Source organism: Syzygium oleosum, unplaced genomic scaffold (genome assembly GCF_021117445.2).
Source record: "Syzygium oleosum isolate NSW1041296 unplaced genomic scaffold, Sole_v2.1 Sole_v2.21, whole genome shotgun sequence".
Taxonomy (NCBI): Eukaryota; Viridiplantae; Streptophyta; class Magnoliopsida; order Myrtales; family Myrtaceae; genus Syzygium; species Syzygium oleosum.
In genome coordinates, this window is record NW_026607505.1 from 138525 (window position 1) to 153932 (window position 15408).

The window sequence follows — 15408 nt, forward strand, 5'->3', positions numbered from 1 at the left end:
TCAAATTCAGGTTTGGGCAGACCTAAGCGGTTGTATGGCTGCTTTTAGTGCTACTCTCTCTCTCTCTCTCTCTCTCTCTATGCAGTTTGTCCATTGACGACTTAAGACCAGGATACATACTCGTAATTTGCAAATAATAAGCATACGTACATACCCCCCCGCCAGTGATTCTCTGCGAATTTCACGGGTGAGACTTTTGAGTCCAGCTTTACCTCCGCCATCCCCACTATCTGGAAAGTGGAAAGCATTTCGATCCGCAACGTCCTTCGAATTGCATCGTCTAAGTTTTGTTCATCTTACATCTGGACGTGTCTCTCGACATCCTCCCCTTCAGCCTTTGCAAGAGGCACCATCCATTGGACGGTGAAGTTAACTAAATGTGAGGCTATGGTGCAATTCTCATGGCTCCCCGAGCAACGCTCCGTCATCACATCGTTCCTCTTAATATCGTCACTTCTGCTTCTTACCCAACCTTTTCATTCTCCCTTTCAAATTACATTCCTGTTTCTATAGACCTTTCAAACGCATCAAGTGTGATTAAGCAAGTGCGATGTGGTGAGATACGAACGGTACATCGACCATTAATAGCCGGATACACCTATAAGGGCGGTGGATAAAACCAAGCGAAGGACTAGAGAGACTTGGTCAATGCTCACTACTCTACCTGGCCCACAGCTATCCCTGCCTACCGATGCTGGTGGCTCCACGATTGCTTTTAAGTTTAATGTCAGTGCAGCATGACAATTGCTTTTAAGTTTAATGTCAGTGCAGCATGACAAGAGTCCGATTGATTTCAGTACTGGGTTTAGGGTCTCCCTCGACACACCACCGCCGGGAGCCACACGGACACCACCTCGCCACCGCTGCGCATCACGAGCCGTGCCGCTGCCCGCCGTCGTCTCGGTATTTGCTCCATCTCCCCCCACCCCCCATCCAAGCCGAGCCTGACCTCCTTGCCTCTGTTTTTTTTTACCTTTTCTTTGAGCTCACAGCCGTCGCTTGTCTCGACGGCTAGTCCATGAGCCTCAGAATCTCAGCCTCGTCATCAAAGCTTGCGGCCATGGACAAACCACCATCGCTAGATGTAGCGCCTCCAAATCCAGAGCCTTGGCGCCCTCCATAGCTATTGGTACTAAAGTGGTTGGAGATTTAAAAGGTAATACAAGTGTGATAAAATAAATGCCCACTACCTAAGAATCCACCTTAGAATACAAGGTATCTAGTAAAGTAAAGTACCCACCACCAAAGGAATCCACCTTAGGATATAGGGCATTAAACTCACCATTCAATTGAATCCCCAAAAGAGATAAAAGAGTTAAGATAAAGCACTAGTACAAGAGTTCAATCATGAACTTTATTAATTGAGACACTCTAACCCTCAAGGAAACCTTAGAGGAGTTTAAATAGAGTCAACTTGGAACAAACCTCAAAACATAAGCAAATTCTAGTACACCTTATCTTTTGTTCCAAGACAAGACCAATAATCCTAGACAAAAAAAATAAATAGGAAGATTGACTCTTGATTCAAGATGATCCTAGGAATAAAATACTTTGCATAGGACCCAACAAACCTATAGAAAGACTCAAAAGACCGATTCTCGTGTAAACTTAACGGAACTTAGTTAGTTGAGCATAACTTCCTTTAGAAGATTCCAAATAGTATGAAACTTGATGCATTAGGAAATAGATACATAGAGCTTTCCAATCATGTATAATGAGACCAAATTGGAGCGCGAGATTCTTATCAAAATGTAGAAAAAAACTGACTCTTGAAATTCTGCCAATAGAGTTGAACTTATCCCACTAAAACAATTGTACATTAAGTGATGGATAAGGCTGAGTCCTCTTGAGATAATTCTTTATCATTCTCTCCTGATTGGAAAGGACTTGTCCTCAAGTCGGGCTCATTCTCATCATCGACATAAGGAGAAAGATTGGAGACATGTCGTCGAAACACCATAATAACTGGGGAATTTGATCTTATAAGCATTTTCACTAATTCTCTTTTAAGGTTCGAAATGGACCATTTGCTCTCGGTTTGATTTTCCTGATACGCTCAAGAAGAGAACATCTCCTTAGAACTCATTGGATAGGCTGTCTTGTTTGGAATAGAAGCATCGGGCTGAAAATCTATGCAACGTTGAATCTCCTTCACAGGAGGTAGGCCGAATGAATTTTCATTGGGCATGACATCACAGAACTCGTCAAGTAGAAACCACATAATTGTTTGGATCTCCTCTTTTGCTTTATTTTTCTTCCACTGTAATAAGAGCATAAGCCTCACAAGAATCCTTCAATGCTTTTAAAAAAATGAGACTTGGGAAAGAAGATTTCTTCCTTCTCCTTTGAGTAGGTTTTAGAAACTCTCCATCTTGCAAGGGCCCAACATGATATTGACGCCATCTTTGACGAATGAATAGGTGCTTCTGAAGCCATCGTCGATCCCCTTCCGACCATGCACCACGGTCGTCCAAGAAGTAGATGACACGCATCCTAAGGAACAACATCACACATAACATCTTCTGTGTAATATTCGCCAATAGAGAATGAAACTAAGCATCGCTTATTTAATTTGCCTCATTCCCTTTCTTAAGCCATGAAAGCTTTGTAATGATGTGGATGGTCCTCCATCTTCCCTTGCAAGTTGCAACTTGTCTCTATGGTGGTGATCACACCTTTCTCACATCACTGTCGATGATGACATTGCATACCTTTTCGTGAGAAGTGCACTAGGTGTGACATACGTTGTTACAAAGCCATATGTCGTCCTCGAGATGAACGGCGTTTGAGCTCCTTTCCTCTCCTTGAACTCCGAAAGTGAATTCTTCTTCATTGAGTCTTCTTGGAGCGGAGAGTCATATTGTGACTTGCCTTCACGTTCATCCTCCACGAGAGTAACGATCTTCCTATTAGGACACTCCGAAGTGATATGACCAAATCCATGACACTTTCTTGAGTTACTTTTAAAAGTGTCAGGATGGTTAGCTTGAGATGCTTCTTTATACCATGGTTTTGAGGAGGTCACCTTCGATGTCGAGAAAGATTCCTGGCTCGAACTTCCCTGGTTAGATTATCCTCGACGGTTTACATCTTCTCTTGCTTTTTCCCTTAAGTTGCTCCCCCGTCTTCATGGCTAATCTGCAAACATCATTCAAATTCCAATAGGGTTACGATTGGACAACATCTGCCGCCAAGGTAACGAGCCATAGTTTTCTCCTCGGCCTCAACCACCTCATATCGAAGCATGAGATGCTCAAATTTGGCGGATAGCTCAAGGACAACTCCTCTTTTATAAAATAGTGGAATTTGAAGAAAACATCCAGCTATAAGTTTCAGGAAGAAACTTCTTCTTGAGCTTCTTCTTCATTTGAACCCACGTTTCAATTTGCCACTTATCTTCGCGAGCTCTTCAAGGCTTATAATTTTCCCGCCAAATCGAGGCATGGTTTTCGGGTTTGATGGCCACAAATTCCACTTTTCAATTCTCTGCAATATTCTTATAGTTGAAAACTCGCTCGATTATGTTGACCGTTGAGCTAATCGATGAAGTTTTTCTGGATGCATAGTGCCTTCAAAGTTTGAAATGTCGCTTGGACATCGAAATCGCGAAAATCACGATTCCAACGACAATAATGCAGAAGAGCCTCATCACTAGATGTGTTGGAATGGTCTTCATGGAAGGGTTTAATCTCCTCTCCGTCTTCTTCCTCTTCATGATCATGACGGGGATCATCGCGACTCAACAATTGAGATTGCTCCAATTTTTTATGGAGTTGTTGCACTTGTCTTCTCAAATCGGCCAATTCAAGATCACAGTATAGCGGGTGCATTGACATTAGTTTCATAACCACAACCTACCATAGCCTAGGCTCTGATATTAATCGATACCAGGATTCAAAATAAATGCTCACCACCTAAGGAATCCACCACAGGATATAAGGCACATAATACGTAGGGGCTTATCACCTAAGGAATCTACCTTACAGGCCTGTAATAACTCACGTTTTCCAAATTAAACAAATTACAAGGATTATTATATCATGATTTGAGTTAAATACCTTACATAGATATTTCACGTGTAGCATTTTTTTTTTGTCTACCATTTAAATATGCAGGATTGGAAGTCAAATTAGCAAATTGCGTTAACTTGAATTAATGGAATGATAACATTGAACATGTATCAAAAGTTCATGGACCACATTAAACAAATTAAAAGTTCAAGAATGACATTACACATTGATCCAGTATCATTTTCCCTAATTTGAATTACCGTGTTGGAATTAATGTGAGGTTTTTGAAGTTTAGTGAGATTAATCAAGAACTTTATTTCGAAAAGTCGCCAAAGAAAGAAAAGTGAAAAAAAAAAAAGGAATGAGAGAGATGTTACACCATGTTTCTTGATTTAGTTATTGTCATGCCGTAAACAATCCTCGATTTTAGGAAATTTCCCGTTAATGAAAACACGGTAACAATTTCTATTTTTAAAGGTACTTTTCATATCCTAGGCAGGGCAGAGTCCTATTTTAAATTGAAGATGAAAGATGCTAACCGTTTAGTGCAAAAATACAACCAAGTCATAATTGTTGTCAAATCTATTCATCAAGTCCTGACATTTATAGAGTATGATCACTCGAATTTTCGTCGAATGAAGTATGATTTTGACCAAACTCATTTAGAAAAACATAGAGCTTTTAGCATTAATAGTTGCATGACTAATTCGTGACAACCGATTAGAGTGGACAGAACTGGAAGTTGAGATAAAATTGCAAGAAAAAAGAAAACCGAGATTAATGTGAAACCCTATCTTCATTTGTTAAATCTCAAACTGCGCCTGCCATATTGAAGCACAAACAATTCAAATTCCAAAACTTCCTCATACAAACCTCTTGAAGAGAATAATATAAGTCATTCCAATCAGGTTCATATAAAATCAACTGATATTACTTCCTAGGCTCTTCGTTATTTAGTTAGATGATTATTTGGATTCTTGCTTTTGACCAAATACTACTACTAACAGCAGCAACAACAAAAACAACAACAGTAATGTGTTCTTTTTTTCCGTTCGTTTTTTTCTTTTTTCTTTTCTAAGACCTTGTTCGCAAAAAACGGTCCCTGGAGATGGTGGCGAGTCGTGTGCATCTCTGACAATTTTCAAAGACAACCAAAAAAAGACAAAAACAACTTTCGAATCTCTCTCTCTCTCTCTCTCTCTCTCTGTGTTCGTTCCTTCCTTCCCTACCTTTTTCCTCCCTCCTCGACATCGCTCGAACCACCCCTCCATCCCTCCCTCCCTCCCGTCTCCCAAACTCGAACCCACCCACCACCATTTCCCGGGTCTCGTAGTTCTGCGCAAATGTAAAAGATGCCCCGCATGGTTTTGGTTCTCTGCCAGGTGCCATTCCCTCCGCCTCTCCTTCTCCTTCTTTCTTTTGCGATTCCTCCCCGTGTTCCCTGGATCTGATTCGGTTCCCTCGCTCAAATTCTAGGCTTGACTCCCAGAATGGGCCGAAGATGAAAGGGAAAATCCCCGCCTGCCTTCGGGTTTCGATTCAAATTCATGGGGGGTTGTTTCAGTTCCGACGAGCACGTTCAGGGTCGGCGGTACATGGAAGGGATCCCAGGTACCTACCTGTCTGCTCGTTTCGTTGTTTTGGTTTGTTCGCCGTTCATTGCTGGCGAGCCAAAAATGCGAATGCTTGCCTTGGATTGGATTGGATCCATGTCTGCGGTTGTCCGTGTCGGAGTAAATGCGATCGGCTGTAATGTGGTGGATGACTGGGAAGTCTTGATTTTGCGCTGAGAAGATATTAAATGTGGGGGATAACAATAATGGTGCCTTGAGTTTCGAATTTAGTAAGAATCCCTTTGATTAAGCAATTGCTAATCACCCGTTTCTCTTCTGAAACAAACAAACAAACAAAAAATCAGTCGATGCAGGGCATGATTTCTCGACATCTCCGACTAAGTCGAATAAAGTGGAGGTTAGCAGCGTGAAAAGCATCCCCGGTATGCCATTGGCATCCAAGAATGTTAAAGACCTGCGCCGAAGCCCGGGGTACTCCAATGTTGATATCTTTACATACGAGGAAACGAGGCTGGCGACGAAGCAATTTCGGCCGGACTTGATTCTCGGCGAAGGTGGGTTTGGAATTGTCTATAAAGGAAGCATAGACGAGAGTGTCAGGCCAGGTTACCAAACTGTTCAAGTTGCCATTAAGGAGCTAAATCGGGAGGGTTTTCAAGGCGACAGAGAATGGCTGGTATGCGCATCTTATCTTGAATTTTCTTTAATATCTACTTTTGTTCTTGTTAAAACTTTGGGAGATCCGCTGGATGTAAAGGGGAACAGTTTCACAAGATTCTCTTACCTACATATCAGAAGTGTAAGATTTAGACCTTGCCAAACGTAAAATCTCATTGCATTAGTTGCCCTCGGTGAGAAGAGCATTCAGAATGGAACCCACAAGAATGCTTCAAGCCTTAGATAAACTAATAACCAGTTTAGTGAATTGCTCATCAACTTAAGCATATGGAATTAGTTCTACAACTTTTTATTCTACATGAGTTTAGTCTCAGACTTTCCTATATGCTTTTAAGTACTTCAGAATCTCCAATTATTATCCTGTCTGTATGCATTTTTATCAGGGAAAGAGGTGCTTGGAGAAGGGACCCCCTTTTGTATATAATGGATATTGACCTTTGAAAATACTAAAACTTACACCGGCCAAGCCTTTTCCATTGGCAGAGAACTTGTGCTTTGTAACTCCCCGTCATGGGCATTGTAGCTGTAGTGATGATATCTATGGTATTAGTTTGCTATATAGATCTTGGTTTTGCAGGCTGAAGTCAACTACTTGGGGCAGCTTCGTCACCCAAATCTTGTGAAGCTTATTGGATACTGCTGCGAAGATGAGCATAGGCTTTTAGTCTATGAATACATGGCTGGGGGGAGTCTTGAGAAACATCTTTTTCGAAGTAAGTTGTTCGTATAGTGCGAGCTTATGCAACTTAAAGGTTTTAACTGAAAGTTATAAATTAGTTAACAAAGAAATGACGAATAGTTTAAATTCTATCAAGTGAAATAGCATGACCTGAAATGCTTGTGCTTGCCCCTTGATGGTTGTTCACATCAAGCTCATGTTTGGATAATGCTCGGCCCTGTTTAGTTGGCTTGAATCAAATAGTTACAACGAGGTGTGGCTATAAATGCTATGGATGGTTTAACGAGGAGTACTTGTAGTGGCGGATACATGTTTTATAATTCTCATGTGAAGTTTGTGTGCTAGAAAATGCTAGAAAATAATGTTGCTTCTGATATGTGGTCATGCCACCGGCGGATTCTTATCGACAGACTAGAACTTTCTCTTTGCAAGAATTTAGAGATAAGCAATGAATAAAGATGTTTGGAGCTTAAACTAAATTTGACACTTCGTAGGTGTTAGATGGTATTGTGTCTATTGCAAAATAGTCCATTCCAGATCTTGTTTTGAGTCAACAGCGCAATGATCTGACATGATATGTGGCTGATCTTGCAAAAGAAAAGGTTTAAGTTAACTTCAGTCTACAACTTTATGTAATCCTGAGATCTGAAATTGTTGCTCCTCATTGCATTTGTTTTATCAGTGGTTTTACTCTGGCGCTTGTTGTAGCTGATCAATTCATGTAAATGAGAAGTTATTATAGTTGCTGATAAACAAGGAGGATAGGATTTCCTTTAAAGATGCATGCACAGCCAGTTAGTCATCTGAAAGTGAATAACACAATATATATACGAGCAGTCCGTCAGTTTTTCCTTCCTTTTGGTTCTTGAGTGCACTCTCGTAATCGTTTTTAACCTGGCTTTGTTACTACTCACAAATTAATGAAGACTAAAATATATCGAGATATTGACAGGAGATGTCAAAACTATACTGCGCTATGCTATAGAAACTCCCCTCGTGTTTATATCATCCATCCAAGAGTGCTCCTCCTTTTGTAGTGCACATTCACGCTATGGAGTTCAGACTACCTTTTGTAGAATGACTTGTCTCTTGATAATTGCACTTTTCACTACCTATTATATGTCCTTTCCTTTTCTGCCGTGACATCACATTGTATGTCCTCACTTTATAGCGTACAATATCTAGATTATTAGTGATGTGGCACATAGAGAATGGCGCATTTTAAGTATGTCTTTTTCTTGAATAATGGTGATTTGATGGTAATGTTGTCGCAAGTCTCAAATAAATTTCTCAGAGAACCAAGTAGTGACTCAGTGAGTATCGTAAAAAGAAACTTTGTAAGACTTTTCTCTTCGTTGTTTATATATTGCTGCATGTACCAAGCTCCTAATGAGTATTTCAAGGTCAGGAAGTGCTTCAATGGATGATTAGTGCATAGAAAAATTTTTCATGAGCTGATGCCTCCTGCTTTAGTAGACTATACAATGATGAAATTGTTGAAAACACCTTCTAAGTATGACCAGTGTTTGGATGCTAGGAGTTGGTTGCTCTCTGACATGGTCAAAACGCATGAAGATAGCTTTAGATGCTGCAAAAGGGCTTGCTTTTCTCCATGGTGCAGAAAGATCAATTATATACCGCGATTTCAAGACATCAAATATCTTGCTGGATGCAGTAAGTCTTTGATAAGCTTCCCACAGCTTTTTGCAGTCATATTGTGGATGATCTGCACTATAAAACAACAGATATAGATCTATTGCGGATAAAGGCTTGATCTTATTGGTCATGTTTAGAGACTGGAAGAGATTACTAGCACCTATATGAAATAGGAGCTATTTCTTACTGACATCATCAATTCATGGTAGCATATTCTCATGCATAACTTGGGAACAGATGTATATACTTACAATTCTCATGGGTGACTTCCTGTTCTCAAATTTACCCTTGACAATCCATGGTTATTATTGTAGGATTTTAATGCAAAGCTTTCAGACTTTGGGCTTGCAAAGGATGGACCTGTGGGCGACCAAACACATGTCTCAACACGTGTAATGGGCACATATGGCTATGCTGCGCCAGAGTACGTAATGACTGGTACGTGTTCAATGGTACTAACTCATCATTAATTAATCAGGTGGTATAGGAGCATATGCGGCCATTGTAGTTAAAGCAAGATTGTCTGCTTTTATCTACTAGAACTGTTTGTGCCCCCACAAAAAGGGTAAATAGAATGCCGAAATAACTGGAAATATACAGGAAATAATATTCTTCAGCCTCTATAGTGCCCAAGCTTTTAGATGGTCCTCAAGGTTTGAACCATAAGCTTACCGCCTCAATACTAGAGAGTCCCACAGCACTCTTTCTCAGCTTTAACTTTAGACAGCCTGATTGTTCGTTTTCTCTGCATCAGATGTAGCTTATGGAATGTATGATGTGGCTGCTTGCTTGGCTCCAAGTATGGTTGTTTGGTCTTTCTTTCTCTACAATGACATTGATGTAGAACGGCGAGTCCTGACATGGTTAGCCCGAGTCGTTAGATTTTAGAACTTGAATAGAATCCCAATGAAAAATGACTTAAGAAGCAGCTTTCTTTAGGCATCATAGCGAATGGTTCCTAAGCATCACAACCAGGGTTTTCTAGGCATCACACTTAAAAGGAATTATGTCACACATTTCTAGCCAAATTTATAACCCATCAACTTTATTGAAAAGAAATAATTGCCAAATTTTTTAATAGGGTCTTTTAAAAATACTAATCATGATTGAAATAGGACATATCTAACTAGAATCATAACTAAAGTGGGTGTTACAATGTTCAACCCAAAACCTTAAGTCGATAAGTGGAGTGAGATGCATGAATATAAGGCCCATTTAATCCACTTAGACAAGCGATGCGTAATATACTTTAACGCCTTCTGTCACAAGCAAATTGGACAGAGAGCAGCAGATGGAATTGATGAATGGGGAGCCTTACGTGTCAAATAAATCTGGGATGGAACCTGGCTCTGATCTATCTTAGAATGTCCAATTCAAAAGTTTAAGCCGATAAATGGAGGGAGACTACATGAATAGAGGGCCCCATTTAAACCCCATAGAAAAGCAAATGTGGATATACTTTTACGATGGGAAACCTCTAAAGAGGAACACAAAATCTTAACAAAGCGAAAAGAACGGGTGTAAGATAGGACTACTATCTGGATTGTGGACCCATGCAATGTCCATCTTCACTTCCATGCTTGATTTATTAGCATTCTCGATCTTCAACATGCAATCAACCATTTCTTGTGATTCAACTTTTTCATCTTCAATCGTGGATTGGCCTGACACTTGAAGATCATTCACGCCTTCACTATTTTAATATTGGGAAGGGACTTGATTAAAATTTGTTTCAGTGGGTGGCCCATTTAGTTGCTAAAAAATCTCATTAATTTTGCTATGCTTGCTTTGGATGTTTTTGATTCGCATAAAAAACTTTAAAGACAGTAGACAAAGGAGAGTCGGCTGTCAAGTTCCTGAGGCACACCTCTCTTGCTTTATCTGGGCTTGGGACCGCCAGTGTTAGCTAAATCTTACATAGGCATAGTTGAAAGCCTCTAAAAGGGTAATTTACCGAAATAGGAAATTACTAAGCAGGAAACTTGTACCTTCTAACAAAAGAAGGAAACTTAATAAAGTTCTAATGGTGCTCGGATTATAAATGTACTAATTGAACTTGAAGGAGAATCCTCATCGTTTTAGGACTCTTTTTTTTTGTTGTGGATCGATGCAACGTCCATTCTCACCAAAATATGATGAATATGAAAACTTAAGCACAAACATCAATATGTTCAATCTTGTGGACTGCATCGACATGCAATGATAATCAAGATCAAGTATGAGGCTCGTCTTATTAAATGAGCAAAGTAGTTGGATTACCATAAAAAATTTATATAGAAACCAAAGTGGTAAATTGAAGTTGGGACGCAAATATCACTTTGTAAACCAATTGTGATACTCATCTCTTTGGCGTTATTCTGTGTTGAATACGAGGGTGCTAAAAGGGTAAATATTTGCTAAAGAAACTTGTTCACATCCTGGAGTGTTGAAGCAGAATTGCTTGAATTGACATTGGTACGGCCTGTCAAGTATCTTTTATGTATGGCTTGGGTCTCATTTAATGGATTATTCTTTGTGTTTGGCCAGGTCATTTAACCGCTCGAAGTGATGTTTACGGGTTTGGGGTGGTTCTACTTGAAATGCTTATTGGAAGGAGAGCAATGGACAAGTCAAAACCTAGTCGAGAGCATAACCTGGTAGAGTGGGCCCGACCTCTGCTGAATAATAATAAGAAGCTTCTTAGGATCTTGGACCCCAGAGTGGAAGGACAGTACTCAGTTAAAACTGCTATGAAGGTGGCCAATTTGGCATATCAATGCCTTAGCCAAAATCCAAAGGGAAGACCATTAATGAACCATGTTGTTGAAGTACTAGAAAGTTTTCAGTCAAAGGAAGAATGCCAGGAACAAATGATGAGTGGAGGTGGGAGTGTTACTCTTTTTGACGTTTCAAAGGAGACTGAGAAGCATAGAACCCTGAGATCAGAAAGTGAAAGGAAGGAGGTGGAGAGTAGACGACCAGCCCTTCGAGAGACCAAGAGTCAACCTCCTAATGAGTTTGACCTTTATAATCATTCTCCGGATTTGGAGTGTTATGCGAAATCAGCTTCTAGCAGAAGTTGAAGTTTTGCCTCGTGTGGATGGAAGTTGAAATATTGTAATCTATCAACTTTCTTGTCCCGTTGGAGTTTTGGAATGCTTATTTGATTCTCGATTGCCATAGAATTTGGAGGTCCAACGTATATGAGTATCAGGTGCAGATGTCGCTTGGGGTCATTGCTTGCCATTTGTTCATCTTGTCCTCAAATATATGATGGTAGGTTTTGCTTTTACTTTCAGATTTAGACTGCTGCAGTTGCATTAGTTGCTCATGCACGGTTGTCCGCTAAAACAGCAAAGCTCCTGCTACGATGATTGTACTGATGATTTAACTAATTCTCATCATTCTTAGGTACCAGCTTAATGCAATAAACTATTTGAAGTAATTTTTACCGTGGGCTTTCTCCTCAGTCTGGAATTCTCACAAGATTGATCTACCAAACAGGAAGCTTACGCTAAATTCTTCCTGTTGGCCGCATGGGAAGGATGCTGGACACGTCCCAATGAGGAATGATAATGAACTTGTTTGAGACGATAAAGATATTTCTCATTATGTTTTAATGAGGGATTACAATATATATATACTTAACATAACGTAAACCCCTCTAAACACAATATTACAATTCTACCCTTATTATCATAATTCTAACACTCCCCTCAAGTTGGGACGTAGATATCAAGTAGTCCCAACTTGTTACATAAAAATCCACTCTATTCCTCGTAAGGATTTTGTAAAAATATCTGCCAGTTGATCCTCTGTCCTTGCATGTTGAAGAATGATTTCCCTTCTGGACCTTCTCTCGTATAAAGTGACAATCAACCTCAATATGTTTGGTTCGCTCATGGAAGACAGGATTGTTCGCAATATGGATGGCTGATTGATTATCACAATATAATGTTGATGGATCCGATGTTGACACACCAATTTCTGATAATAACATCCTCAACCAGATCAATTCACTCCGCCACATGTGCCATAGCTCTATATTCTGTCAAAGACTGACCGTAGGGAAACCACATGTTGTTTCTTACTTTTCCAGAAACTAAATTACCTCCAAGAAATACGCAATACCCCGATGTAGATCTCCTATCGCAGGGACATCCACCCCACTGGCCGGGAGAATCCCGTAGTTTTCGGATGACCATAATTCTTGAAAAGTAGTCCTTTACCTGTGTTCCTTTCAAGTACTTAACAATTCGCAAGACAAAGATTCCAAATGAGTAGTACGAGGGGAACTCATAAACCGACTCACTACACTCACAAAGAAAGGATATATCGGCCTTGTAAAAGAAGGTAATTCAACTTACCCACGAATCTTCGATATTTACTGGATCATGTAACAGCTTCTCCATTTTCTCGCATCAAGTTTCACATTAGGCTCCATAGGTGTATCAACCGGTTTTGCTCCAAGAAATCCAACCTCATTAAGAATATCAATCACATATTTTCGTTGTGATAAATTGATGCCTGCCCGTGAGTAGGCAACTTCAATTCCAAGAAAATATCGTAGACGTCCCGTATCTTTAGTATTAAATTCGTATGCAAACCGCTTAAGCCGTTGAATACCAACAGAATCACTACCGGTGATAATAATATCATCCACATATACCACCGTAAGAACACAAACCATTGAGGAAACAGAACTAAACACCGAATGATCTACTTGACATTGTTTTAACCCAAACTTGATAATCGCATCGTTGAATTTACCAAACCAAGCACGAGGAGACTGTTTGAGTCCATATAAGGCCTTACGTAAACGACATACCGATTCTCCCCCGAGCAACAAACCCGTGTGGTTGCTCCATATAGACTTCTTCAGCCAAATCACCATGTAAGAAGGCATTTTTGACATCCAATTGATGAAGATGCCAACCAAAGTGTGCGGCTAGGGAAATAAGAACACGAAGATGGAATTTTGGCGACAGTGAGAAAGTATCATCATAATCAATACCATATGTCCGAGTATATCCTTTGGCAACTAACCGAGCTTTCAATCGATCGAGAGAACCATCGGGATGAACCTTAACAAGTGAAAACCCAACGACAACCAACGGGTTGTTTGCCTAGAGGTAATGATGTGAGCGCCAAGTACGATTCTCAAGAAGAGCCTTCATTTCATCTTCCATGGCTTGTCGCCATCCGGGATGAGCAAGAGCTTCAAGAACATTATCAAGTACGTAAATAGTGGACAAGGACGAGACAAAGGTAGAAAAGGTAGGAGACAAACGAGCATATGATAAAAAATTGGATATGGGATGATGAGTACGAAGACAAGAAGAAAGGTCGAAAAGTGAGCATAGCGATCTACGGGACGACCAACTACCGTGGGAGGAGCTGTAGCACGTCTATGATATGTGCGCTCGGCAAATTGAAATCCAGTTGATGGTGCTGGAGGTACAGAGAGGGGAGGAAGTGCTGGGAGGACACACTCGCCACCCTCGTAGTCACCGGAGGATCGATTGAGTTTCATAATAGGCTTGATCCTCAAAGAAAGTCACATCACCGACACAAACAGACGATTTACGAGTAGGACTATAGCATTTATAGCCCTTTTGAGTTCGAGAATACCCTACAAAGACACATTTCTCGCACGAGAATCTAATTTATCAAGACCCGGAGAAAGACGATGAACAAAGCAAATGCAACCGAAGACACGTAAAGGTAAAGCAAAGGGAGGAAGGTTGGGATGTAAAACAGAAAATGGTGTCCGCCCTGAAGAACAGAGGTTGGAAGTCGATTAATCAAGTAACATGTGTAAGGACAAAGATGGCCCCAAAAAGTTTAGGAAGATGCATATGAAACATAAGACAACGACCAACATCAAGAAGATGACGATTTTTGCGTTCGGCTACACCATTTTTCGTGGGGTGTACGAACACGATGTTTGATGAAGAATACCATGAGATTCAAGAAAAGATCGAAAACCGAGAGGAGGCAAGATATTCTTTAGCATTATCTCGATCGCAAAGTTTGAACGGATGCATTATACCGATTCAATACTTCAAAGTAAAATAGGCGAAAGCAATGAAAAATCTCAGACGATCTTTTATTAAGAACAACCATGTCATTCGAGAGAAAATCATCCACGAATGTAACAAAGTATCTAAAACCGTAAGTATCGAAACACGACACGGACCCCAAACATCCGAGTGAACTAACTCAAATGGACTAGACACACGACTCGAAAACGAGAAGGAAAAGAAGTCCTATGATGTTTACCAAACCGACAAGCTTCACATTGAAAAGTACTCACATGCACTCGACTTAGGAAATAAACGTCGAAGAATGTTCGGTGGTGGATGACCAAAGACGACAATGCATTCGATACACATCGAGAATGCGCTTATTAACAGCAAACAGCCATTATTTCCTTGTCAAGATAGTACAGCCATTTGATTCATGTCCCCCACCAATCATCCGCCCACCCTCGATCCCGAAAAACACAACGAGACGAAGAAAAGGTGATCGAACAGTTCGTTCCTTAGTCAATGAACTAACGTAAATCAAATTATAGGGAGATTTGAGGTAACTTACATGCATGCTTCTAGCACTAAATGAAAGCATGTCATTACAGCCTTGAAGATGATAAATTCGCCACTTGTAACATTAGTTATCTGTCAATGTAGACACTTGAAAGTGAATAAGACAACAAAGAGAGTTGACGATGCTTGATTGTTACATTGCTTAATTTCCTATTGCCCAATTTAAACATGAGAGAAAATAGATCCCTCATTCTTGCAATCTGCTATCCTAGACATACCTCTCGAAG

General features: G+C 40.3%; 1 protein-coding gene across 2 annotated transcripts; it reads left to right on the forward strand.

Annotated features, from left to right (window-relative positions):
- The first annotated feature begins 5289 nt into the window (after positions 1 to 5289).
- Positions 5290 to 11774, forward strand: LOC115677332 (probable serine/threonine-protein kinase PBL17). Of its 2 annotated transcripts, XM_030600476.2 has the most exons (7): positions 5290 to 5392; positions 5487 to 5621; positions 5929 to 6260; positions 6840 to 6975; positions 8479 to 8615; positions 8912 to 9035; positions 11124 to 11774. In XM_030600476.2, the coding sequence occupies exons 2-7, from the start codon at positions 5558 to 5560 to the stop codon at positions 11657 to 11659; spliced, it is 1329 nt and encodes a 442-aa protein (XP_030456336.2). In that variant the 5' UTR covers positions 5290 to 5392; positions 5487 to 5557; the 3' UTR covers positions 11660 to 11774. The 2 variants fall into 2 exon arrangements, with proteins under 2 accessions (XP_030456336.2, XP_056176971.1); XM_056320996.1 differs by having other exon boundaries at positions 5326 to 5621.
- The last annotated feature ends 3634 nt before the right edge of the window (positions 11775 to 15408 follow it).

What these genes read in the sequence shown, in the direction of transcription:
- LOC115677332 (XM_030600476.2), top strand. Translation starts at nt 5,558, where the DNA reads ATGGGGGGTTGTTTCAGTTCCGACGAGCACGTTCAGGGTCGGCGGTAC. An exon ending in TGAGAAACATCTTTTTCGAA is followed by an intron (nt 6,976 to 8,478) that starts GTAAGTTGTTCG and finishes TTTGGATGCTAG; the next exon opens with GAGTTGGTTGCTCTCTGACA. An exon ending in GCCAGAGTACGTAATGACTG is followed by an intron (nt 9,036 to 11,123) that starts GTACGTGTTCAA and finishes GTGTTTGGCCAG; the next exon opens with GTCATTTAACCGCTCGAAGT.